Here is a 20,528-nt window from a genome sequence, read left to right as displayed (position 1 = left end):
TATGTAAATAGTTGCGGCTGCACTGCAAATCCAAGTTTTTCTTTTTGGAACTTCTTGGAATTTTTTTTCTGAAAAATTTTCAATTTGTGGCTGGTTGAATCCGGGGATGCGGAACCCGTGGATACAGAGGGCTGACTGTACATTCATTATATTGCACAGATCTCAGTGCCCAGTTAAATTTTTGTATATCTGTGTAACTGCCACTCATGTTGAGATCTAGACCATGACCAGCACCCCAGAAAGGTCCCTTGTGGCCTCTTACAGCCAATATCACCCCCAGAGGTAACCGCCATTCTGCCCTCCATGGTCATGGGTAGGTTTTGCCTTCTTTTTAACTTTAAATAAATGGTGGAATCATACAACATATATTCACTTGTGTCTTTTATGACATGGATCCATATTACTGCATTACTAATTATAGCTTACTGTTTTTTTCATTACTACGTGGTATTCCATTGTACGAGTACACTGGAATTTATTTATACACTTGCTATTGATAGACATTTGTGTTATTTCTCATTTTTGTCTGCTTTGAACATACTTGCACATATTTTTGGTTCATGTAGGCACTTAATTGTTGGGGAATACACCAAGGAATGAAACTGCTGGGCCATAGGATGTACATACACTCCACTTCAGTAGATACTTCTAAAGTTTTCAGAAGAAGTACAACCAATTTACATTCCCACCAGCAGTGCATGTGGCTCCTCTAATTTCTTTTTTTGTTGTTCTTTAATTTTTCTAATTTAATTTTTATTTTATATTGGAGTATAGTTGATTTACAATGTTATGTTAGTTTCAGATGTACAGCAAAGTGGTTCAGTTATGCACATACATATATCCATTCTTTTTCAGATTCTTTTCCCATACAGGTTATTACAGAATATTGAGTAGAGTTCCCTGTGCTATACAGTAGGCCCTTGTTGGTTATCTATTTTATATATAGTTGTGTGTTTATGTTAATCCCAACCTCCTAATTTATCCCTCCCCCCTCCTTTAATTTCTGAGTGCCCTATTTCTGCCATCCCTGAGAGAGGTAAGGCAGGCTTGTATAACTGAATTCTCGGTGTGTCCTCAGGGTCTGTGTGGTTGGATGTTGTTGTATGATCATAGCCAATAGTTGAAAGACCCAGATTCCATTCCCAGCGTCTTTATCTGGACCTCAGCTGCATCGTAGTGGAACGGGACGAGAGGATCGTCATGTCTGTCCCACACACTCTCCTGCGTTGGAATCTGAACCTGACTACTCCCCTACCCCACACACTCTCCCAGGCACCTCTGGCTGTGGGCTCACCCCCATCTGGTACTTCATACTTGGGATACAGGAGAGGAAGCCAGAGGAGCACCACCGCCATTAGTAGGGAGAGGAGGCTCTCATCAAATCGGGACGGGCGAGCTCTCGTAGGGCACAGCCCAGCCCTCCCGCTCACCCCGCCACGCTCCCCAGAAAGGGAAGCCGGGTCTTCTTCACCTTAGTCGTGGATAGCTCTGACAACAGGTACAGGATCCTGCCTATAAGGGCCCCATTCCTCCCTTTCTGTTCTCCTCTTTCCTCTTTCTTCCCTCTCTGCTCCTCCATTTCCTCTCCTCTTTTCTTTCCTTTTTACTCTCTCCTTCTCTTTCTCCTTCAAGCCACAACCAAGTCTTGAGTGCCCACTGAGCTCCCTGCACTGTCCTAGGCATTGAGAAATGCAGGTAAAATGGACAATGGGTGTGATCCCTTTGCTTAAGGATTTTACAGTCTCAGAGAGCTTGTTGATAGCACTTCAATTAAAAAGGAACTGAAAGGCAGTGATGTCATGTTACTTGCTGAAAGAAAGAAGATATTTCTTGGCATGGGTTGTAGGATTATTGCTATCTTTTTCTTTTTTTTTTTTTCCTTACATTCACAGCCTTTTAGAACACAAGGATCTTTCTGTGATATTAAAAGGCCCTCACACTCTTACACAGTGAGTCATAGGATGTGAGGACTATTGATTGAGAAAATGTGCAGTGTCAAAAAGTTACTATGAATCCATTTATGCTCACAAGTGCATACTCCTTTAAATGTATAGCAACTTGACCATCTATAGGTGTGTGAGGCAAATTGGTGAAGCTGACTCCAGAAGGGCTTGGTACACACAGGATTTCCTGGACTTCTTGCCATTTTTCTGCAGTCTTACTCCAGAGAGTTATATTTCGCCAACTCCACCCTCTAATGGAAAATTGTGACCATGTACGTTGTTTGATGCTTGATGGAGTTGCCCAATCCTCTCTCCTCTTTTTCCTTTTTCTTCTTCGAGAGACACAGGTCGGGGACCTGTGTGCATAAAATTCCCCAACACCAACTTGCACGGTTGATCAGGTGGCCTATGAGATCTCAGCCAGGTGGCCACAAGCAGCAGTGAGTTCTGCGACACTTGAGCTCCATCCGCAGAGCAGAGACCTCAGTTGGAAGGTGGTGCTAAAACATTTATGCCAAAGACAGCCGTGTCTGCATCTAACTGGGTACAGTTAAGCCTAGCCCTATTTTTATTTTGGTTTTGTGACTTCTCAGCATTATACAGAAATGGAATATTCTGACATTTAAATAAGGGAGGTTTATCTTCCAAATTCAGTCTATTTGTGTCCAGAATCTTGTACTATTCCTCTCCTCCCCCTAAAGGTACTTTTTTCTCTCTAGCAAATTGTTCAATTTACAGATCATGGATACAGAGGTCCTAGGCTCTGGAATGCCATTATTTCCAGACCCAAGGTCATCTGGCTTTTAATCAAGAGTGTGGGATTAGTGAAGCCAAGGGCCCAAGGTCAGTGATCAGAAGGTCTGGCTGGGGCTTCCCTGGTGGCGCAGTGGTTGAGAATCTGCCTGCCAATGCAGGGGACACGGGTTCGAGCCCTGGTCTGGGAAGATCCCACATGCCACGGAGCAACTGGGCCCGTGAGCCACAATTACTGAGCCTGCGTGTCTGGAGCCTGTGCTCCGCAACAAGAGAGGCCGCGATGGTGAGAGGCCCGCGCACCGCAATGAAGAGTGGTCCCCACTTGCCGCAACTAGAGAAAGCCCTCGCACAGAAACGAAGACTCAACACAGTCATAAATAAATAAATAAATAAATAAATAAAAGAACGTGAATTTCTAAAAAAAAAAAAAAAAAAAAAAGAAGGTCTGGCTGACCTCACTCTGTTCCAAAGCCACAGACTGCATCCCAGCTCTGACCAGCAGCTTCCTTCCCAGGCGATTGGTAAGGAAAGGACTTGGTCTCAGTGCTGCAGCCCCCCAGCCACCGTCAGTCCCAGGACCAGCCCAGAGCTCACAGAGACCGGATCTGTTCTCACTGAGAACATAAGCCTGTTGATGAGTGTGCCCTATATTTCCTACAAAGAAAGTTGTTCCTGTGCCATTTCCAATTCCATTCGGGCTTCTCAGAAACCCCAAGTGGCCGGTCCCTGGGGAAAGACATGAAACAGGCTTGAAACAGGGTCAGTTTCCCTCTCAGTGTTCACAGCAAACCCTAATGGGATCAACAGCAACATCCCCCTGATGTCTTCAGGCTATAGATGGAAGGTGCATCTCTGGGGGGGACCACTGGACTCTGTCACTGGGATCTGTGATTGGAACTTGCTTTCCCCAAGAGTCAGCCTTGATTTCTGTGTTTCAGAAACGATTCCTGACCCCTTTGCCTGGGGTTTCACAGATTCCTTCCTCTCCTTGGCTCTTGCTGATGCTCAGACCAGTAGATCACAAGCTGATCGAGGAGAGGAGACTTGTGTCATCTACAGTCAACACAGTTTTATGGACCACCTACTATGTGCCAATTCCTGTGCCAGGGACTGGGGATACAGGAAGCATAAGACAAGATCCCCACCCTGAATAAACTCACCTTCCAATGGGGAGAACTTAGAAGCAAGTGGCAGTTATATTCCAGTGTGACAGGTTCTCTATTGAGGAGATATCCAAGATGTCATGGAAGGAGAAAACATAGTCTCATACTCCCATCCCTGTGCATTCAGGAAAGACTTCCTGGAGATGGAGGCCTCTGAGCTGGACCCCAAAGATAGCCATTGCCAAGTTTTCAGCACGATACCGTGCAACTGGTAGATCCAGAGTAAATTGTTATGGGTGGTGGTGATATTAATAACAGTTTACAGTGGATCCGCATCAGCAATTTCTTACAGGTGACTTTCTCCCAGTCACTACAAAGCCTGGGAGCAGGAGAGTTTAGTCTGCCTGTACTGCCTGCCTCTGAGACCAGGGGAGGACCCTGACAGATCTGTATCACTGGGATAGAATTTACTGGTGACCTTCTTGCACACTATAGCACCATTGTTCAAATTTGCCATTCCTCACCCACCTGTAACAGCCAATCTTTTTTTTTTTTAACTTTCTATTTTATATCAGAGTATAGCCGATTAACAATGTTGTGGTAGTTTCAGGTGCACAGCAGAGGGACTCAGCCGTACATACACATGTATCCATTCTCCCCCAAACTCCCCTCCCATCCAGGCTGCCACATAACATTGAGCAGAGTTCCCCGTGCTATACAGTAGGTCCTTGTTGGTTATCTGTTTTAAATATAGCAGTGTGTACATGTCCCAAACTCCCTAACTATCCCTTCCCCGCATCCTTCCCTCCTGGTAACCATAAGTTCGTTCTCTAAGTCTGTGAGTCTGTTTCTGTTTTGTAAATAAGTTCATTTGTATCATTTCTTTTCAGATTCTGCATATAAAGGATATCATTCGATATTTCTCTTTCTCAGCCTGACTTACTTCACTCAGTATGACAATCTCTAGATCCATCCATGTTGCTACAAATGGCATTATTTCATTCTTTTCAATGGCTGAGTAGTATTCCATTGTATATATGTACCACATCTTCTTTATCCATTCATCTGTCGATGGACATTTAGGTTGCTTCCATGTCTTGTACCAGCCAATCTTACACGTGGTTTCCAATCACAGGCCAGGACTGCAAAAACATGGACAGCAAGTGAAGAATCTTGGGTCTACCAGGCATACAGCTAGTCTCATCCAGTGGCTCCACTGTTCCCAGGACACCCCAGATCCCTTAGCACAAAAGCTGAGTCATTTGCCATCTGGCTCCTGCCCTTCAGGCCTCTCCTTTGATGGCTTCTTTCTTCTCCCAAATTTTGAACCACCCTCTGATGGCAAAACATTCCATGTTTCTTGCTACCTCCAGCCCTATGCAAATTCAGTCGTCTCATTTTGCCATAATTACTGGTTTGCATGACTGTCTCTGCAGCAGGACTCTGAGCTGGTAGAGGCCAAAGACTACGTGTTATTCATCTCCGTGAAAATACAGAGATGCCGACCTCGCACCAAGTGCTTTAGTAATGTTCTTTCTTCAGTGGATGAACGAGTGAGTGAATGAATGAGTGAGGGAGTAAGGCACAACCCAATGAGGTCCTCAGAGACCCCCAGAGCGTTCGCCTCCTCAATTAGAAATGAAACAGAACATCAAACCCAGCTTCTCAAAACCACACACTGTTTCTTTCCATACCATCACTGCCTAGGGTCAGGGGCTTTGGCCAGAAACCAAGAAAAAAAAAATATGTAGATGTGTGCCTGCAAGGGTATATGTGTGGGCTGATTTTAGAAGATGTATTTCAGCAAATTCTCAGGCCCTGGACAAAACCTAAGGGGTACAGGTTCAAAATGGACTTTTTACAACCGACCTCGGGGGAGGAATGCTGAGGCACTCTGAAGGCTGGTCACATTGCATGCTGTAAAATCCTTTCCCGAAGCAATCCCCTTAGCACTCAGACAGCCTCGCAGAATAGAATGAAATCTAATCTGAAAGGCAACTGCAGTCCCTCTGGAAGCGCAGAGGACGAGTCTGAGGGCAGAGAAGGAACTGATTTCTCTGACTTTGGACATTGCAAGTTCTTATTGGAGAGCTAAGCCTTCTCTCTGGACGTGCATTCTTGGAATCATAGACTCCATGAACTGGAAGGGCTCAGGGAGGGGTATGTGATCCACGCCACCCACCAAGTTCCCTGGCTTCAGGCAGGAAATGAAGATCTCTTCAGGGATACATACTGAGTAATCAAGGTGTGCCAGGCACAATGTATGCATGCAACCTCGCTTAATTCCAACAAAACTCCTATAGGTAAATACTGTTGTGCTGCATTTGGTAGCTGTTAGACCTGGAGCTCAGAGAGACTGAGCAAGTTCCTTAACCTCTCTGTGCCTCATCTGTAAAATGGGTGGGACAGTGACACCAGCCACATTACGTTGATATGAGGGCTGCCTGGGTTAATCTGTGAAAACTCTAGTATAGTGCCTGAAGCAGAATAGAATTTATGTAACTTTGTTAACTAAAAGACTAGAAAAATAGGTAAACGAATGGTTGAGTGGATGGATAGAGAAGCAGAGTATCGGAACCAAGATCAAATGGGTAGTGAGTGTTGAAGGTGAATTGATTGCAGGCAGTCTGACCCTAGTTCTACCTCCTGTCACTGTCTAGACCTTAACGGGATGATTCGACACACTCCCTAAACCCTTCAGGGAAGGGTACTCCCTTTTGTAGTTTATTGTAGTGTTTTCTACCTGAAACATTCTTTCCTGTGATTTGCTGGATGATGTCTATTTGAATCTTCTTTTTTTTCAAATATGAAACCCATGGCTTCGACCTTGTGAGTGGATAGATAATGCTGTCTGCTGGAGAGAGAAAGACAGTATGGCCCTGGCTACAAACCCAAAGCTGTGCAGGCTCCCTCTGCCCACAGGAGCACCTTTAGCTTTTGTCTTCCCAGCAAGAATCAGTCTGCTTCAGGAAAGACGTTTAATTTTCCCATTTACCGGCTCCCCTTCATAAGAGCACATTGACAAAGATCATGGCCTCTTTTTTTTTTTTTTTTTTTTAATTTTTTAATTTAATTTAGTTTTATTTATTTATTTATGGCTGTGTTGGGTCTTCGTTTCTGTGCGAGGGCTTTCTCTAATTGCGGCAAGTGGGGGCCACTCTTCATCGCGGTGCGCGGGCCTCTCACTATCGCGGCCTCTCTTGTTGCGGAGCACAAGCTCCAGACGCGCAGGCTCAGTAATTGTGGCTCACGGGCCTAGTTGCTCCGCGGCATGTGGGATCTTCCCAGACCAGGGCTCGAACCCGTGTCCCCTGCATTGGCAGGCAGACTCTCAACCACTGCGCCACCAGGGAAGCCCCCATGGCCTCTTTGTAATGGGAGAAACTGACATGGAAAGAGCAGCACAGGGCTGCTTCCTGGAAAAAAATGGCATTTGCTTCTTCTCCCTAGCCGAGGACATGCAGACTTCCCAGCCTTTTACGCTCAAGCCACTGCAAGTTCCCTTTTGCTCTGTTATCTCCTGTATTTATGTGGCAGAAAAACTCACCCAACATATCTGACCTTTTTGTTTGCAATGCTGCCCAACTGAAGCCTGGAGATATAAGGAAAGAAACAGGAACAGAAAATATGGATCCAATGCTTACTATGTGCTGCAGGCCATGAGAAATATCAAAATCAAAAAACGTGGTCCCTGATCTCCCTCAAGGAGATTACAATATACTTGAGTAAATTAAAAATGAAATCAGAAAGTATTTGAACTACAGTTCAGTGCACTAGTAGAAAAGGCCACGAGGCAGGAAATGAATGGCTGGAAAATGATTTGAACAGGTTGTAACTGGTGTTGAGAAATGTGCGTTTGCTTCCCTTTCGGGACGTGGCCCTGGGTGTTTGTGCAGAGGTGTGCAGAGGGGTTTGCACAAAGGGCAGAGGAAAAATCTTTATATTTACATCCTGAAAGAAATCAAAATGATGTTCCTTCTACCGAGACTGACCCTGTTACAGGCATCCAAACCTGGCTCTCTTTGGGACAACACCGAAGGGAAGACTTGCTGGGAATTTGACAAAATGTGGTGAAAAGACCCATTTTTGAGTCCTCACAAACTCCAAAGAGAGGGAGAAGGTCAATAGCATGTAGTATTTTTGGAGGGATGGCGTCGGTGTTTTGGGGCGAGGAGGAAGCCATCATGTAAATCTTGAAGCACATAGTGGGCAGCGAATCTGGACGAGTCAATTGTGGTGTTGGGTGGAGAGTGAGGTCATATTGCCGAGTGTCCCATGACATTTGTGACTATATGAAAGCACTGCAGGCTGTTGGAAGGAAAGGAATTGAAATCAAGATATCCCTTCCCACCTCTTTGCCTGCACCATTGATCAACCAGCACCTTCCTTGTGGGTGAAGAATTTATGAGGATACATTTCCCATTTTTTCTCCCGTAAATATGTATGCTTTTAAAAAATCATTATTATAAAAGTTATACTCGTACAAATGGTGGTGGCACAGTGGAAAACTGACTGATATGGGACCCCTTCATGCTACAAACACATAAAAATGCAGAATTATAGGTGTGCGCGCACACACACACACACACACACACATACACATACACAAGCCCACAGTGCACAGCCAAGGTCAAAAGAAAGAGAAATCCTTAGGTGTCAGAAACAGAGGGGCATGGGATATTCTCATGGTACGTTTCAGCTGAGGTGCCTACAGGGATACAGGCAGTAGGGATGGAGCCTGGGGCTTTAACATCCACGTGGGGACCCTGAACTGTGCAAGGAGGGTAGAAAATGATACCACTGCATAAATCTGAGACCATCAGTGAGTCCATGAAAAGGAGACTAGAAAAAACTGTCCATCAAAGCAAAGAAAGTACAAGGAGGTTGCCATCCATTTGAAGCTGAGTGAGAAATTAAAACCCAAATGAGTATGGAGATCTAAGTGTATATTACTTAAATGGTGCAGTAATTACAGTAAAATTTATTTTATACGAAAACTGGTACTTTGAAGGGCCCTGGAACCATGGCAGAAGCAAACCCAGGACCCCTCTGTAGGGACATGCCTGTAGCCCAGGATGCCTGGGAGTCCCATGGGGTTTAGGGGGAGAACAGCTCTGCTGAAGATTAGCTCACAGTCAAAAGTTACAAATACCACAAGAAAGTAATCCACCATGAAAGTCAGCATGCACAGCAAACAGAAAAATCAGAATCCCAAGAACTAAGGGGGCAGGGATGGGGTGTGGGGCTGAGAATAATCTGAAAGAATGTAGGTGTGAAATTATTAAATGTATAAAAGTTTTAAAAGTCATAACAAAAGAGTAGGACTTTATGATAAAAAGAACAGGCAGAATTTTAAAAGAGCCAGATGAATGTCACAATTAAAATAGATTAAAAATTAAAGCATAAAGCCAAGTATTACTAATGAGGGAATTCATGAACTAGAAAATAGATCTGTGGGAATCAGCTAACTGCAGGATGGAACAGTAAAGAAATGGAAAATATGAAAACAAAGTTAATAACTGGAAGATACAATGAGAAGATCTAGAATATTTTAAACAATTTCAGAAGAAGAAAAGATAGGATTATCATGTGTCATTAGGGAATTGAAAATTAAAACAATGCGATACCACTACACACCTTATTAGAATGGTCGAAATCCAAAACACTGACACGCTAATCAGTGCTGGTGAGGATGTGTCACATGAACAGGAAGCTCATTCATTGCTGGTGGGAATGTAAAATGGTGCAGTCACTTTGGAAGACAGTTTGGCAGGTTCCTACAAGGCTAAACATAGTCTTACCATACAATCCAGCAGTAATGCCCCTAGGTACTTATCCAAATGAGTTGAAAACTTACGTCCCCACAGAAACCTGCACATGAATGTTTATAGAACTTTGCTCATAATTGCCCAGACTTTGAAACAACCGAGATGTCCTTCAATAAGTGAATGGGTAAACAAACTATACATCCATGCAATGCAATATGGTTCAGAGATTAAAAAAAAAAAATCTATCAAGCCAGGGAAACATATAGAGGAGCCTTAACTGCATCCTGTTAAGAGAAAGAAGCCTGTCTGAAAAGGCTACATACTATATGGTTCCAACTATATGGTGTTTGGAAAAGGTAAAACTATAGAGACAGTTAAAAGATCAGTGGTTGCCAGGAGTTGGAATGAGGGGTGAGGAGGGATGAACAGCTGGAGCACAGGGAATTCTTAGGGCATTGAAACTGTTCTGTATGATGCTGTAACGGTGGATACATGACATTAAGCATTGGCAAAACCCACAGAACTGTACCGCACAAAGATTGAACCCTAATGTAAACTGTACACTTTAGTTAATAATAATGTATTTGGTTCATAAATTATAAAAATGTGCCACATCAATGCCAGATGTTAATAAGGGAAAGCAAAGGAAATGGAAAGAGGGAGTGAATGGGAACTCTCTGTACTTTCTGCTCCGTTTTTCTCTAAATATAAAGCTATTCTAAAAAATAAAGTCTATTAACTTAAAAGAAGGTAAGAGTTAAGAGCTGAAGCAACAATGGGTGAAATTTTTGCAGAATTAAAGTTATGAGTCATCAGATTGAAGAATCACACTGAGTCCAGAGCAGAACAAATAAAAACATTCACACCTAGATTCCACACCAAAGACAAAATGAAATTCTCAAAAGCAATTAGAGAGATAATACAGATCGCATAGAAAGTAATGACAAATAGATAATGAGCTGACTTCTCAACAGTTACAGTCCAGATCAGAAGGACGCTTAATAACATCTTCAAAAGGTCAAGGAAAAATAATTGTCAACTTAGATTTCTGTGTTCAGCCGAGTCATTCAAGAATGAGAACAAACCAAAAGCAATATACACAAATTTTACAAAACCTAAAAAAGAGAGCAATGTGAAACCAATAATTATGATTACTCTCTTCAAAAGAAAATCAAACATTTCGAGTATTTCCTTTATTTTCTCTTGCAGGTTTTTTTTTTTTTTCATCTTTATTGGAGTATAATTGCTTTACAATGGTGTTAGTTCCTGCTGTATAACAGAGTGAATCAGCTGTGTGCATACGTATATCCCCATATCACCTCCCTCTTGCATCTCCCTCCCACGCTCCTTATCCCACCCCTCCAGGTGGTCACAAAGCACCGAGCTGATCTCCCTGTGCCATGCAGCTGCTTCCCACCAGCTATCTATTTTACATTTGGTAGTGTATATATGTCAATGCTACTCTCTCATTTCGTCCCAGCTTACCCTTCCCCCTCCCCATATCCTCGAGTCCAACTCCACGTCTGTGTCTTTATTTCTGTCCTGCCCCTAGGTTCATCAGAACCTTTTTTTTTTTTTTAGATTCCATATACATGTGTTAGCATACACTATTTGTTTTTCTCTTTCTGACTTGCTTCACTCTGTATGACAGACTCTAAGTCCATCCACCTCAATACAAATAACTCAATTTTGTTTCTCTTTATGGCTGAGTAATATTCCATTGTATATATATGCCATATCTTCTTTATCCATTCATCTGTCGATGGACACTTAGGTTGCTCCCATGTCCTGGCTATTGTAAATAGTGCTGCAATGAATGTTGTGGTACATGACGCTTTTTGAAGTATGGTTTCCACAGGGTATATGCCCAGTAATGGGATTGCTGGGTCATATGGTACTTCTATTTTTAGTTTTTTAAGGAACCTCCATACTGTTCTCCATAGTAGCTGTATCAATTTACATTCCCAACAACAGTGCAAGAGGGTTCCCTTTTCTCCACACCCACTCCAGCATTTATTGTTTGTAGATGTTTTGATGATGGCCATTCTGACCAGTGTGAGGTGATACCTCATTGTAGTTTTGATTTGCATTTCTCTAATGATTAGTGATGTTGAGCATCCTTCCTTGTGTTTGTTGGCAATCTGTATATCTTCTTTGGAGAAGTGTCTATTTAGGTCTTCTGCCCATTTTTGGATTGGGTTGTTTGTTTTTTTGATATTGAGCTGCATGAGCCGCTTATATATTTTGGAGATTAATCCTTTGTCAGTTGCTTCATTTGCAAATATTTTCTCCCATTCTGAGGGTTGTCTTTTCGTCTTGTTTATGGTTTCCTTTGCTGTGCAAAAGCTTTTAAGTTTCATTAGGTCCCATTTGTTTATTTTTGTTTTTATTTCCATTACTCTAAGAGGTGGGTCAAAAAGGATCTTGCTGTGATTTATGTCATAGAGTGTTCTGCCTACGTTTTCCTCTAAGAGTTTTATAGTGTCTGGCCTTACATGTAGGTCTTTAATCCATTTTGAGTTTATTTTTGTGTATGGTGTTAGGGAGTGTTCTAATTTCATTCTTTTACATGTAGCTGTCCAGTTTTCCCAGCACCACTTATTGAAGAGGCTGTGTTTTCTCCATTGTATATTCTTGCCTCCTTTATCAAAGATAAGGTGACCATATGTGCGTGGGTTTATCTCTGGGCTTTCTATCCTGTTCCATTGATCTATATTTCTGTTTTTGTGCCAGTACCATACTGTCTTGACTACTGTAACTTTGTAGTATAGTCTGAAGTCCAGGAGCCTGATTCCTCCAGCTCCTTTTTTTTTTTATTTTTTATTTTTTTTTTATTTTTGGCTGTGTTGGGTCTTTGTTTCTGTGCGAGGGCTTTCTCTAGTTGTGGCAAGCAGGGGCCACTCTTCATCGCGGTGCGCGGGCCTCTCACTATTGCAGCTTCTCTTGTTGCGGAGCACAGGCTCCAGACGCGCAGGCTCAGTAGTTGTGGCTCACGGGCCTAGTTGCTCCACGGCATGTGGGATCTTCCCAGACCAGGGCTCGAGCACGTGTCCCCTGCATTGGCAGGCAGATTCTCAACCACTGTGCCACCAGGGAAGCCCCCTCCAGCTCTGTTTTTCCTTCTCAAGATTGTTTTGGCTATTCAGGGTCTTTTGTGTTTCCATACAAATTGTGCAATTTTTTGTTCTAGTTCTGTGAAAAATGCCATTGGTAGTTTGATAGGGATTGCATTGAATCTGTAGATTGCTTTGGGTAGTATAGTCATTTTCACAATGTTGATTCTTCCAATCCAAGAGCATAGTATGTCTCTCCACCTGTTTGTATCATCTTTAATTTCTTTCATCAGTGTCTTATACTTTTCTGCATACAGGTCTTTTGTCTCCCTAGGTAGGTTTATTCCTAGGTATTTTATTCTTTTTGTTGCAGTGGTAAATGGGAGTGTTTCCTTAATTTCTCTTTCAGATTTTTCATCATTAGTGTATAGGAATGCAAGAGATTTCTGTGCATTAATTTTGTATTCTGCAACTTTACCAAATTCATTGATTAGCTCTAGTAGTTTTCTGGTAGCATCTTTAGGATTCTCTATGTATAGTATCGTGTCATCTGCAAACAGTGACAGTTTCACTTCTTCTTTTCCAATTTGGATTCCTTTTATTTCTTTTTCTTCTCTGATTGCTATGGCTAAAACTTCCAAAACTATATTGAATAATAGCGGTGAGAGTGGGCAACCTTGTCTTGTTCCTGATCTTAGAGGAAATGGTTTCAGTTTTTCAACATTGAGAACGATGTTGGCTGTGGGTTTGTCATATATGGCCTTTATTATGTTGAGGTAGGTTTGGTTCTCTCTATGCCTACTTTCTGGAGAGTTTTATCATAAATGGGTGTTGAATTTTGTCAAAAGCTTTTTCTGCATCTATTCAGATTATCATATGGTTTTTATCCTTCAGTTTGTTAATATGCTGTATCACGTTGATTGATTTGTGTATATTGAATAATCCTTGCATTCCTGGGATAAATTCCACTTGATCATGATGTAATATCCTTTTAATGTGCTGTTGGATTCTGTTTGCTACTGTTTTGTTGAGGAATTTTGCATCTATGTTCATCTGAGATATTCACCTGTAGTTTTCTTTTTTTGTGACATCTTTGTCTGGTTTTGGTATCAGGGTGATGGTGGCCTTGTAGAATGAGTTGGGGAGTGTTCCTCCCTCTGCTATATTTTGGAAGAGTTTGAGAAGGATAGATGTTAGCTCTTCTCTAAATGTTTGACAGAATTTACCTGTGAAGCCATCTGGTCCTGGGCTTCTGTTTGTTGGAAGATTTTTAATCACAGTTTCAATTTCAGTGCTTGTGATTGGTCTGTTTATATTTTCTATTTCTTCCTGGTTCAGTCTCAGAAGGTTGTGCTTTTCTAAGAATTTGTCCATTTCTTCCAGGTTGTCGATTTTATTGGCATATAGTTGCTTGTAGTAATCTCTCATGATCTTCTGTATTTCTGCAGTGTCAGTTGTTACTTCTCCTTTTTTATTTCTAGTTCTATTGATTTGAGTCTTCTCCCTTTATTTCTTGATGAGTCTGGCTAATGGTTTATCAATTTTGTTTATCTTCTCAAAGAACCAGCTTTTAGTTTTATTGTTCTTTGCTATCATTTCCTTCATTTCTTTTTCATTTATTTCTGATCTGATCTTTATGATTTCTTTCCTTCTGCTAAGTTTGGGGGTTTTTTGTTCTTCTTTCTCTAATTGCTTTAGGTGTAAGGTTAGGTTGTTTATTTGAGATTTTTCTTGTTTCTTGAGGTAGGATTGTATTGCTGTAAACTTCCCTCTTAGAACTGCTTCTGCTGCATCCTGTAGGTTTTGGGTCATTGTGTTTTCATTGTCATTTGTTTCTAGGTATTTTTTGATTTTCTCTTTGATTTCTTCAGTGACCTCTTGGCTATTTAGTAGCGAATTGTTTTACCTCCATGTGTTTCTATTTTTTACAGATCTTTTCCTGTAATCGATATCTAGTCTCATAGCGTTGTGGTTGGAAAAGATACTTGATATGATTTCAGTTTTCTTAAATTTACCAAGGCTTGATTTGTGACCCAAGATATGGTCTGTCCTCGAGAATGTTCCACGAGCACTTGAGCAGAAAGTGTATTCTGTTGTTTTGGGTTGGAATGTCCTATAAATATCAGTTAAGTCCATCTTGTTTAATGTGTCATTTAAAGCTTGTGTTTCCTTATTTATTTTCATTTTGGATGATCTGTCCATTGGTGAAAGTGGGGTGTTAAAGTCCCCTACTATTATTGTGTTACTATCGATTTCCCCTTTTATGGCTTTTAGCATTTGCCTTATGTATTGAGGTGCTCCTATTCTGGGTGCATAAATATTTACAATTGTTATACCTTCTTGGATTGATCCCTTGATCATTATGTAGTGTCCTTCTTTGTCTCTTGTAATAGTCTTTATTTTAAAGTCTGTTTTGTCTGATATGAGAATTGCTACTCCAGCTTTCCTTTGATTTCCATTTGCATGGAATATCTTTTTCCATCCCCTCACTTTCAGTCTGTATGTGTCTCTAGGTCTGCAGTGGGTCTCTTGTAGATGACAGCATTTGTACGGGTCTTGTTTTTGTATCCATTCAGCCAGTCTCTGTCTTTTGGTTGGAGTATTTAATCCATTTACATTTAAGGTAATTATCGATATGTGTGTTCCTGTTACCATTTTCTTAATTGTTTTGGGTTTGTTTTTGTAGGTCTTTTCCTTCTCTTGTGTTTCTTGCCTAGAGAAGTTCCTTTAGCATTTGTTGTAAAGCTGGTTTGGTGGTGCTGAATTCTCTTAACTTTTGCTTACCTGTAAAGGTTTTAATTTCTCCATCGAATCTGAATGAGATCCTTGCTGGGTAGACTAATCTTGGTTGTAGGTTTTTCCCTTTCATCACTTTAACTATGTCCTGCCACTCCCTTCTGGCTTGCAGAGTTTCTGCTGAAAAATCAGCTGTTGACCTTATGGGGATTCCCTTGTATGTTATTTGTTGCTTTCCCCTTGCTGCTTTTAATATTTTTTCCTAGCTTTAAATTTTTGACAGTTTGATTAATATGTGTCTCGGCATGTTTCTTTTTGGGTTTATCCTGTATGGTACTCTCTGTGCTTCCTGGACTTGACTGACTATTTCCTTTCCCATGTTAGGGAAGTTTTCGACTATAATCTCTTCAAATATTTTCTCAGACCCTTTCATTTTCTCTTCTTCTTCTGGGACCCCTATAATTCGAATGTTGGTGCATTTAGTGTTGCCCCAGAGGTCTCTGAGACTGTCCTCAATTCTTTTCATTCTTTTTTCTTTATTCTGCTCCCTGGCAGTTATTTCCACCATTTTATCTTCCAGCTCACTTATCCATTCTTCTGCCTCAGTTATTCTGTTATTGATTCCTTCTAGAGTATTTTTAATTTCAGTAATTGTGTTGTTCATCACTGTTTGTTTGCTCTTTAGTTCTTCTAGATCCTTGTTAAATGTTTCTTGTATTTTCTCCATTCTGTTTCCGAGATTTTGGATCATCTTTACTATCATTACTCTGAACTCTTTTTCAGGTGCGTTGCCTATTTTGTCTTCATTTATTTGGTCTTGTAGGTTTTTACCTTGCTCCTTCATCTGTAACATATTTTTTTGTCGTTTCAGTTTTTTTTTTTTTTTTTTTTTGATGTGTGGTGCTGTATTCCTGTTTTACTGGTTGTTTGGCCTGAGCCGTCCAGCACTGGAGTTTGCAGGCAGTTGGATAGAGCTGGGTCTTGGTGCTGAGATGAGGACCTCTGGGAGGCCTCACTCCAACTCATATTTCCTGGAGTCTGAGGTTCTCTGTTAGTCCAGCAGTTTGGACTCGGAGCTCCCACCACAGGAGCTCGGGCCCAACCTCTGGCCTGGGAACCAAGATCCCGCAAGCAGTTAAGCACCACAGACTGGGAATTGGTAAATGCTCTTCTAGGAAAGGATGTGTTATCTCATTTCTCCTTTTGTAAATTATACTACTTTCTCCCAGAATGAAGTCTGAAGTGGACACTTCTCTGGATTTGAATCCCAGCTCTTCCACTTTTGAGCTAACTGGCTTAGGACAAGTTTCTAACCGTCTTTATGCCTCCCTTTTCTTATTTCTCCAGCAACTGAGCATGAGATTTTTTCTTTCCCTGTATCCCTGCCAGCATTGGTCTCTAGCCTCACCAGTTTTTGCTTTTTTATAATCTCTGCTAACCCAAACAAATCCGGGGCTCCGAGCCCGAGTTCGGCAACGCGGGCCTTGCCCTTCCCCAGGCAGCTTCAGTGCCCTCACTTAGATGGTTAGGCCACACCTAAACAGCATTCTGTTCTGGGCCAGGACGTCCCTGCCTCAGGGACTAGGCGCCAAGGTGGCGCATACTCCACGCCCAGGGGTCCTGCGGGCGGCTGCAGTGGCTGCAACACCAGTCACCTGACTGGCTGCAGAATGAACACCCGGGCAAGGACCTGCGCACGTCATGGCGGCGGCAGCGGCGGCTGCGACTTCCCGGCTCCAGACCACGCCCGCCGCACGCCTCTGCAAGTGTTTTTTATTGAAGTATAGTTGATTTACAATATTATATTAGTTTAAGTTGTACAACATAGTGATTCAGTCTTTTTATGGATTATACTCCACCTAAAGTTATTATAAAATAATGGCTATATTTCCCTGTACTGTACAATATATCCTTGTCGTTTATATATTTTATGCATGGTAGTTTGTACTTCTTAATCCCATACATCTTTTATGTCTTAGAGATCATATGTATCTACAATATAGTCGTACTATTCATTTAACATTCTATGCCTCTTCCTTGATTTTCACTGTTTTTGAAGGATAATTTTTAAAGACCTGAATCATAGCCTAGTGAATTGCTAGACAGTTAGTATAATTACTAGACATTTAGACCAGAGAATTTCCTCCTAAACGACAACTGGATAAAATGTGCATAAAAGAGAGACAAGATAATGCCAACCATGCCTACTTTTTTTTTCCGTTGCAAACCCCACCTGCTTCTTTAGCTGCCTACTGAAGTGGGGAGGTGTTTCGTTTGCAAGGGGCCATTCAGAGCCGACTGGGATGTTTCTTCTCAAGGAACACTTTGTGCCCCAAGTGCACTACTTGGGGTGACTTTTTGGAATCATCTTGGATGTTCTAAAGGAAGAGGAAAGAAGAAACAAATATATTTGAGGACAACTGTGTACCAGGCACTGTGCTATGCACTTCCTTTACAACAACCCATGAAGGCTCCTATTTAGGAGAACTTACCATGAGTCTGGCACTACATTTAGGAATTTTGCATATGTGAGCTCATTTGATCCTCCCTAGAACTCGAGGGAGTATACACTATTATAACACCCGTTTCACAGACAGGATCACTGTGGCTCTGAAGTCACACAGCTAGTATATGACGAAGTCAGAATGGGAATGCGAGTCTTTCTAATGTAGGCTTCGGCCAGCTTATCCCATGTCCTGTTCCAGGCTTGGGTGGGTTTTGGGGCCGGGGATAGAGAAAAGCGGGGTGGGAAGAACATAATAATGATGACCAACAAAAAAAAAGACAGGGACTGTGCCAAATTCTCTCTATACATGATCTCACTTCATCCTCCTACAACGGTATTACATAGATGTTGTTGTCATCATTATCTTCACCCCACAAGTGAGGGAATGCAGACCAGGAGAGCTCAGTCACTCTCACTGAGGTTGCACGGCTATAAATCACACGTGTCTGTCCCGAATGCAGGGGTGTCTGCCCCACAGTGCATGCCCTGCTCCTTACTGCCTGTGGCTCTTGTCTTCTGTCCAGGGGAGATGGAGGAGCTGGAGACCCTGTGGCTCACGGGGATCTGCCACAACGAGAAGAACGAGGTGATGAGCAGCCAGCTGGACGTCGACAACATGGCGGGCGTGTTCTACATGCTGGCGGCCGCCATGGCCCTCAGCCTCATCACCTTCATCTGGGAACACCTCTTCTACTGGAAGCTGCGCTTCTGCTTCACGGGCGTGTGCTCCGACAGGCCGGGACTGCTCTTCTCCATCAGCAGGGTCAGTACCCCTGGCGGCTACTTCCCTCTGCAGCAGGCAGGTCCAGAAAAGCACAGGCCTTCCAGAGACTCAGGGATTCTTGACTCCTGGGTGGGGGTGTGGTGTCTCCACACCCTCCCCTCACTCATCAACCCTTCTTGGATTTGTCGGAAGGGCACCACTTTCTGTGTTCATAAGCCAGATGCAAGCTAGAGATGGAAGGTGAATAGGTAAGGCAGGCCGGGCGTGAGAAAAATAGCAGAAGTGAAATTAAAAATAGCAGCTGAACCCTGGTGTCAAAGGGAGAGAACAATGGAGAATGTGGAGAACGAAGACAGATTGCGTAAAACCCACCACACCCAAAGGGGGCAGTCGTCCTCCACTCCTGCTGAGTATGGTTTTAGCGGAAGGCAGGGCCAGCCTTATCAGGTCTTCCAGTTTTTAAAAGAGAAAGCAGTCATCTGAGTATATGTGAAAACTTCCAACTTTTAAATACTAGTAACTAATTCCATTGACAAATAGAAAAACACACAGGCCAAACACAGCCAGTCTGTGGCCTCCCTCATGAGCACCCAGATATGCTCTAGGACATTATTAAAATTCCTATGTAGGATGTTACGATGTTTGCATGCATTCCAACAGATCACGTGTGACAAAACGAAATCTACATGCAAAGCCATGTTGTGTGTGTGAACGCAGCTAACAAACCACAAAAGCGTGTACGATGTAACAGAGCCTGAAATGAAACACAGGCATGAAGAACCATGAGAAAGTGCACACACATCAAACAGGAAACAAAATACACATTCAACACGACATAAACCACAGCACAGAATACACACGCCATAGTAAGTGCGCTCATGTGCAAGCCACGGAAACCTACTTACATGCTGCACAATATGGCATGTGTGTGGCCATAAACAGGTACACGTGGCATAATTCATCAATAACGATGACAACTGTGGAAAATGCCTATATTTATAGGTACATATATGTCCCTGGCACCCTATAAGGAATTTATACTCATCATTTCATTTAACCTACAAACCAATTCTGTGAGGTAGGTACTGATATTGGCCCAGAATTGGGGAAACTCAAATTTATGAGGTTAGAGGAATTACCCAACACCACACAGGCTTGCTGGAGCCAGGATTTGACTCCAGGTGGTGTAGTAGCAGCCAGAGCCCACACTCTTACACAAGCAACAAACATCAAATACAAGCAACACAGAGATTTGATACAAATCATACTACACAACATGTATGTGTACACAACTCATATAATATATATTTTTACTTTTTCAATACAAGCTAGTCACTTACTTGCATCACAATAAAAGCACATACGTATATATCGTTCACTTATCTTCCGACACAGTATAACATTATCTATCTATCCACCTGGCAATCAATCAGTCATCCATCCATCCATGCATCCATCCATTCATCTGTCCATCTGTCCATCCATCCATTCATCCGTGCATCTGTCCATCTATCCATCCATCTATTTATCTACCTATTTCTTCCATTTACTCACCTTGGAATTTTTTTACTCTGAAAGAGTTTAACAAATTAGATTTGAAACATGGTGAAAAATACATGGTTAGAAACATTTAATTTTATATGCTAATGTTTATTGGGAAAATGAAATAACCATCTAAAGAGGAACTTGTGTATTCTTAGTATTTGGTAGTTTTAAGAGATCCAGAAGGTACACATGGGCTTAGTCAGGAGGATTTATTTTCTCCATTCAGTGGCACTCTAAACTTGAGTTCTATGCAAATACATATTTCCTAATTAGCTTGATGGCCTCTAAACACACAGATTGCTTAAAAATAACAACATGCATGCATATAGCTAGGTATTAAGCCAACTTTAAGCTAATTCTCTTCACCAGTTACTAAAGGCTTTCCATATCCAAA

At 42.1% G+C, this 20,528-nt stretch overlaps 1 protein-coding gene and 1 long non-coding RNA gene across 2 annotated transcripts in view; one reads left to right on the top strand and one right to left on the bottom strand.

The window, feature by feature from the left end:
- Nucleotides 1-20,528, top strand: part of GRIN2A (glutamate ionotropic receptor NMDA type subunit 2A) — a 390,901-nt gene that overhangs the window by 345,190 nt on the left and 25,183 nt on the right. The window contains exon 13 of the mRNA XM_082432488.1: nt 18,390-18,628. Coding sequence (XP_082288614.1) covers nt 18,390-18,628 — 239 coding nt within the window. The remainder of the gene's footprint in view (nt 1-18,389; nt 18,629-20,528) is intronic.
- LOC309646328 lies at nt 4,852-18,465 on the bottom strand. Its single transcript, XR_014255293.1, has 2 exons — nt 7,168-18,465; nt 4,852-6,837 (listed from the first exon to the last, which is right to left on the bottom strand). It is a non-coding gene; the product is annotated as an uncharacterized lncRNA (long non-coding RNA).

This window comes from Balaenoptera physalus, assembly GCF_965194825.1.
Source record: "Balaenoptera physalus genome assembly, chromosome: 16".
Taxonomy (NCBI): Eukaryota; Metazoa; Chordata; class Mammalia; order Artiodactyla; family Balaenopteridae; genus Balaenoptera; species Balaenoptera physalus.
Note: the sequence above shows the minus strand (reverse complement) of the source record. Positions and strands in the feature narration are given on the sequence as shown.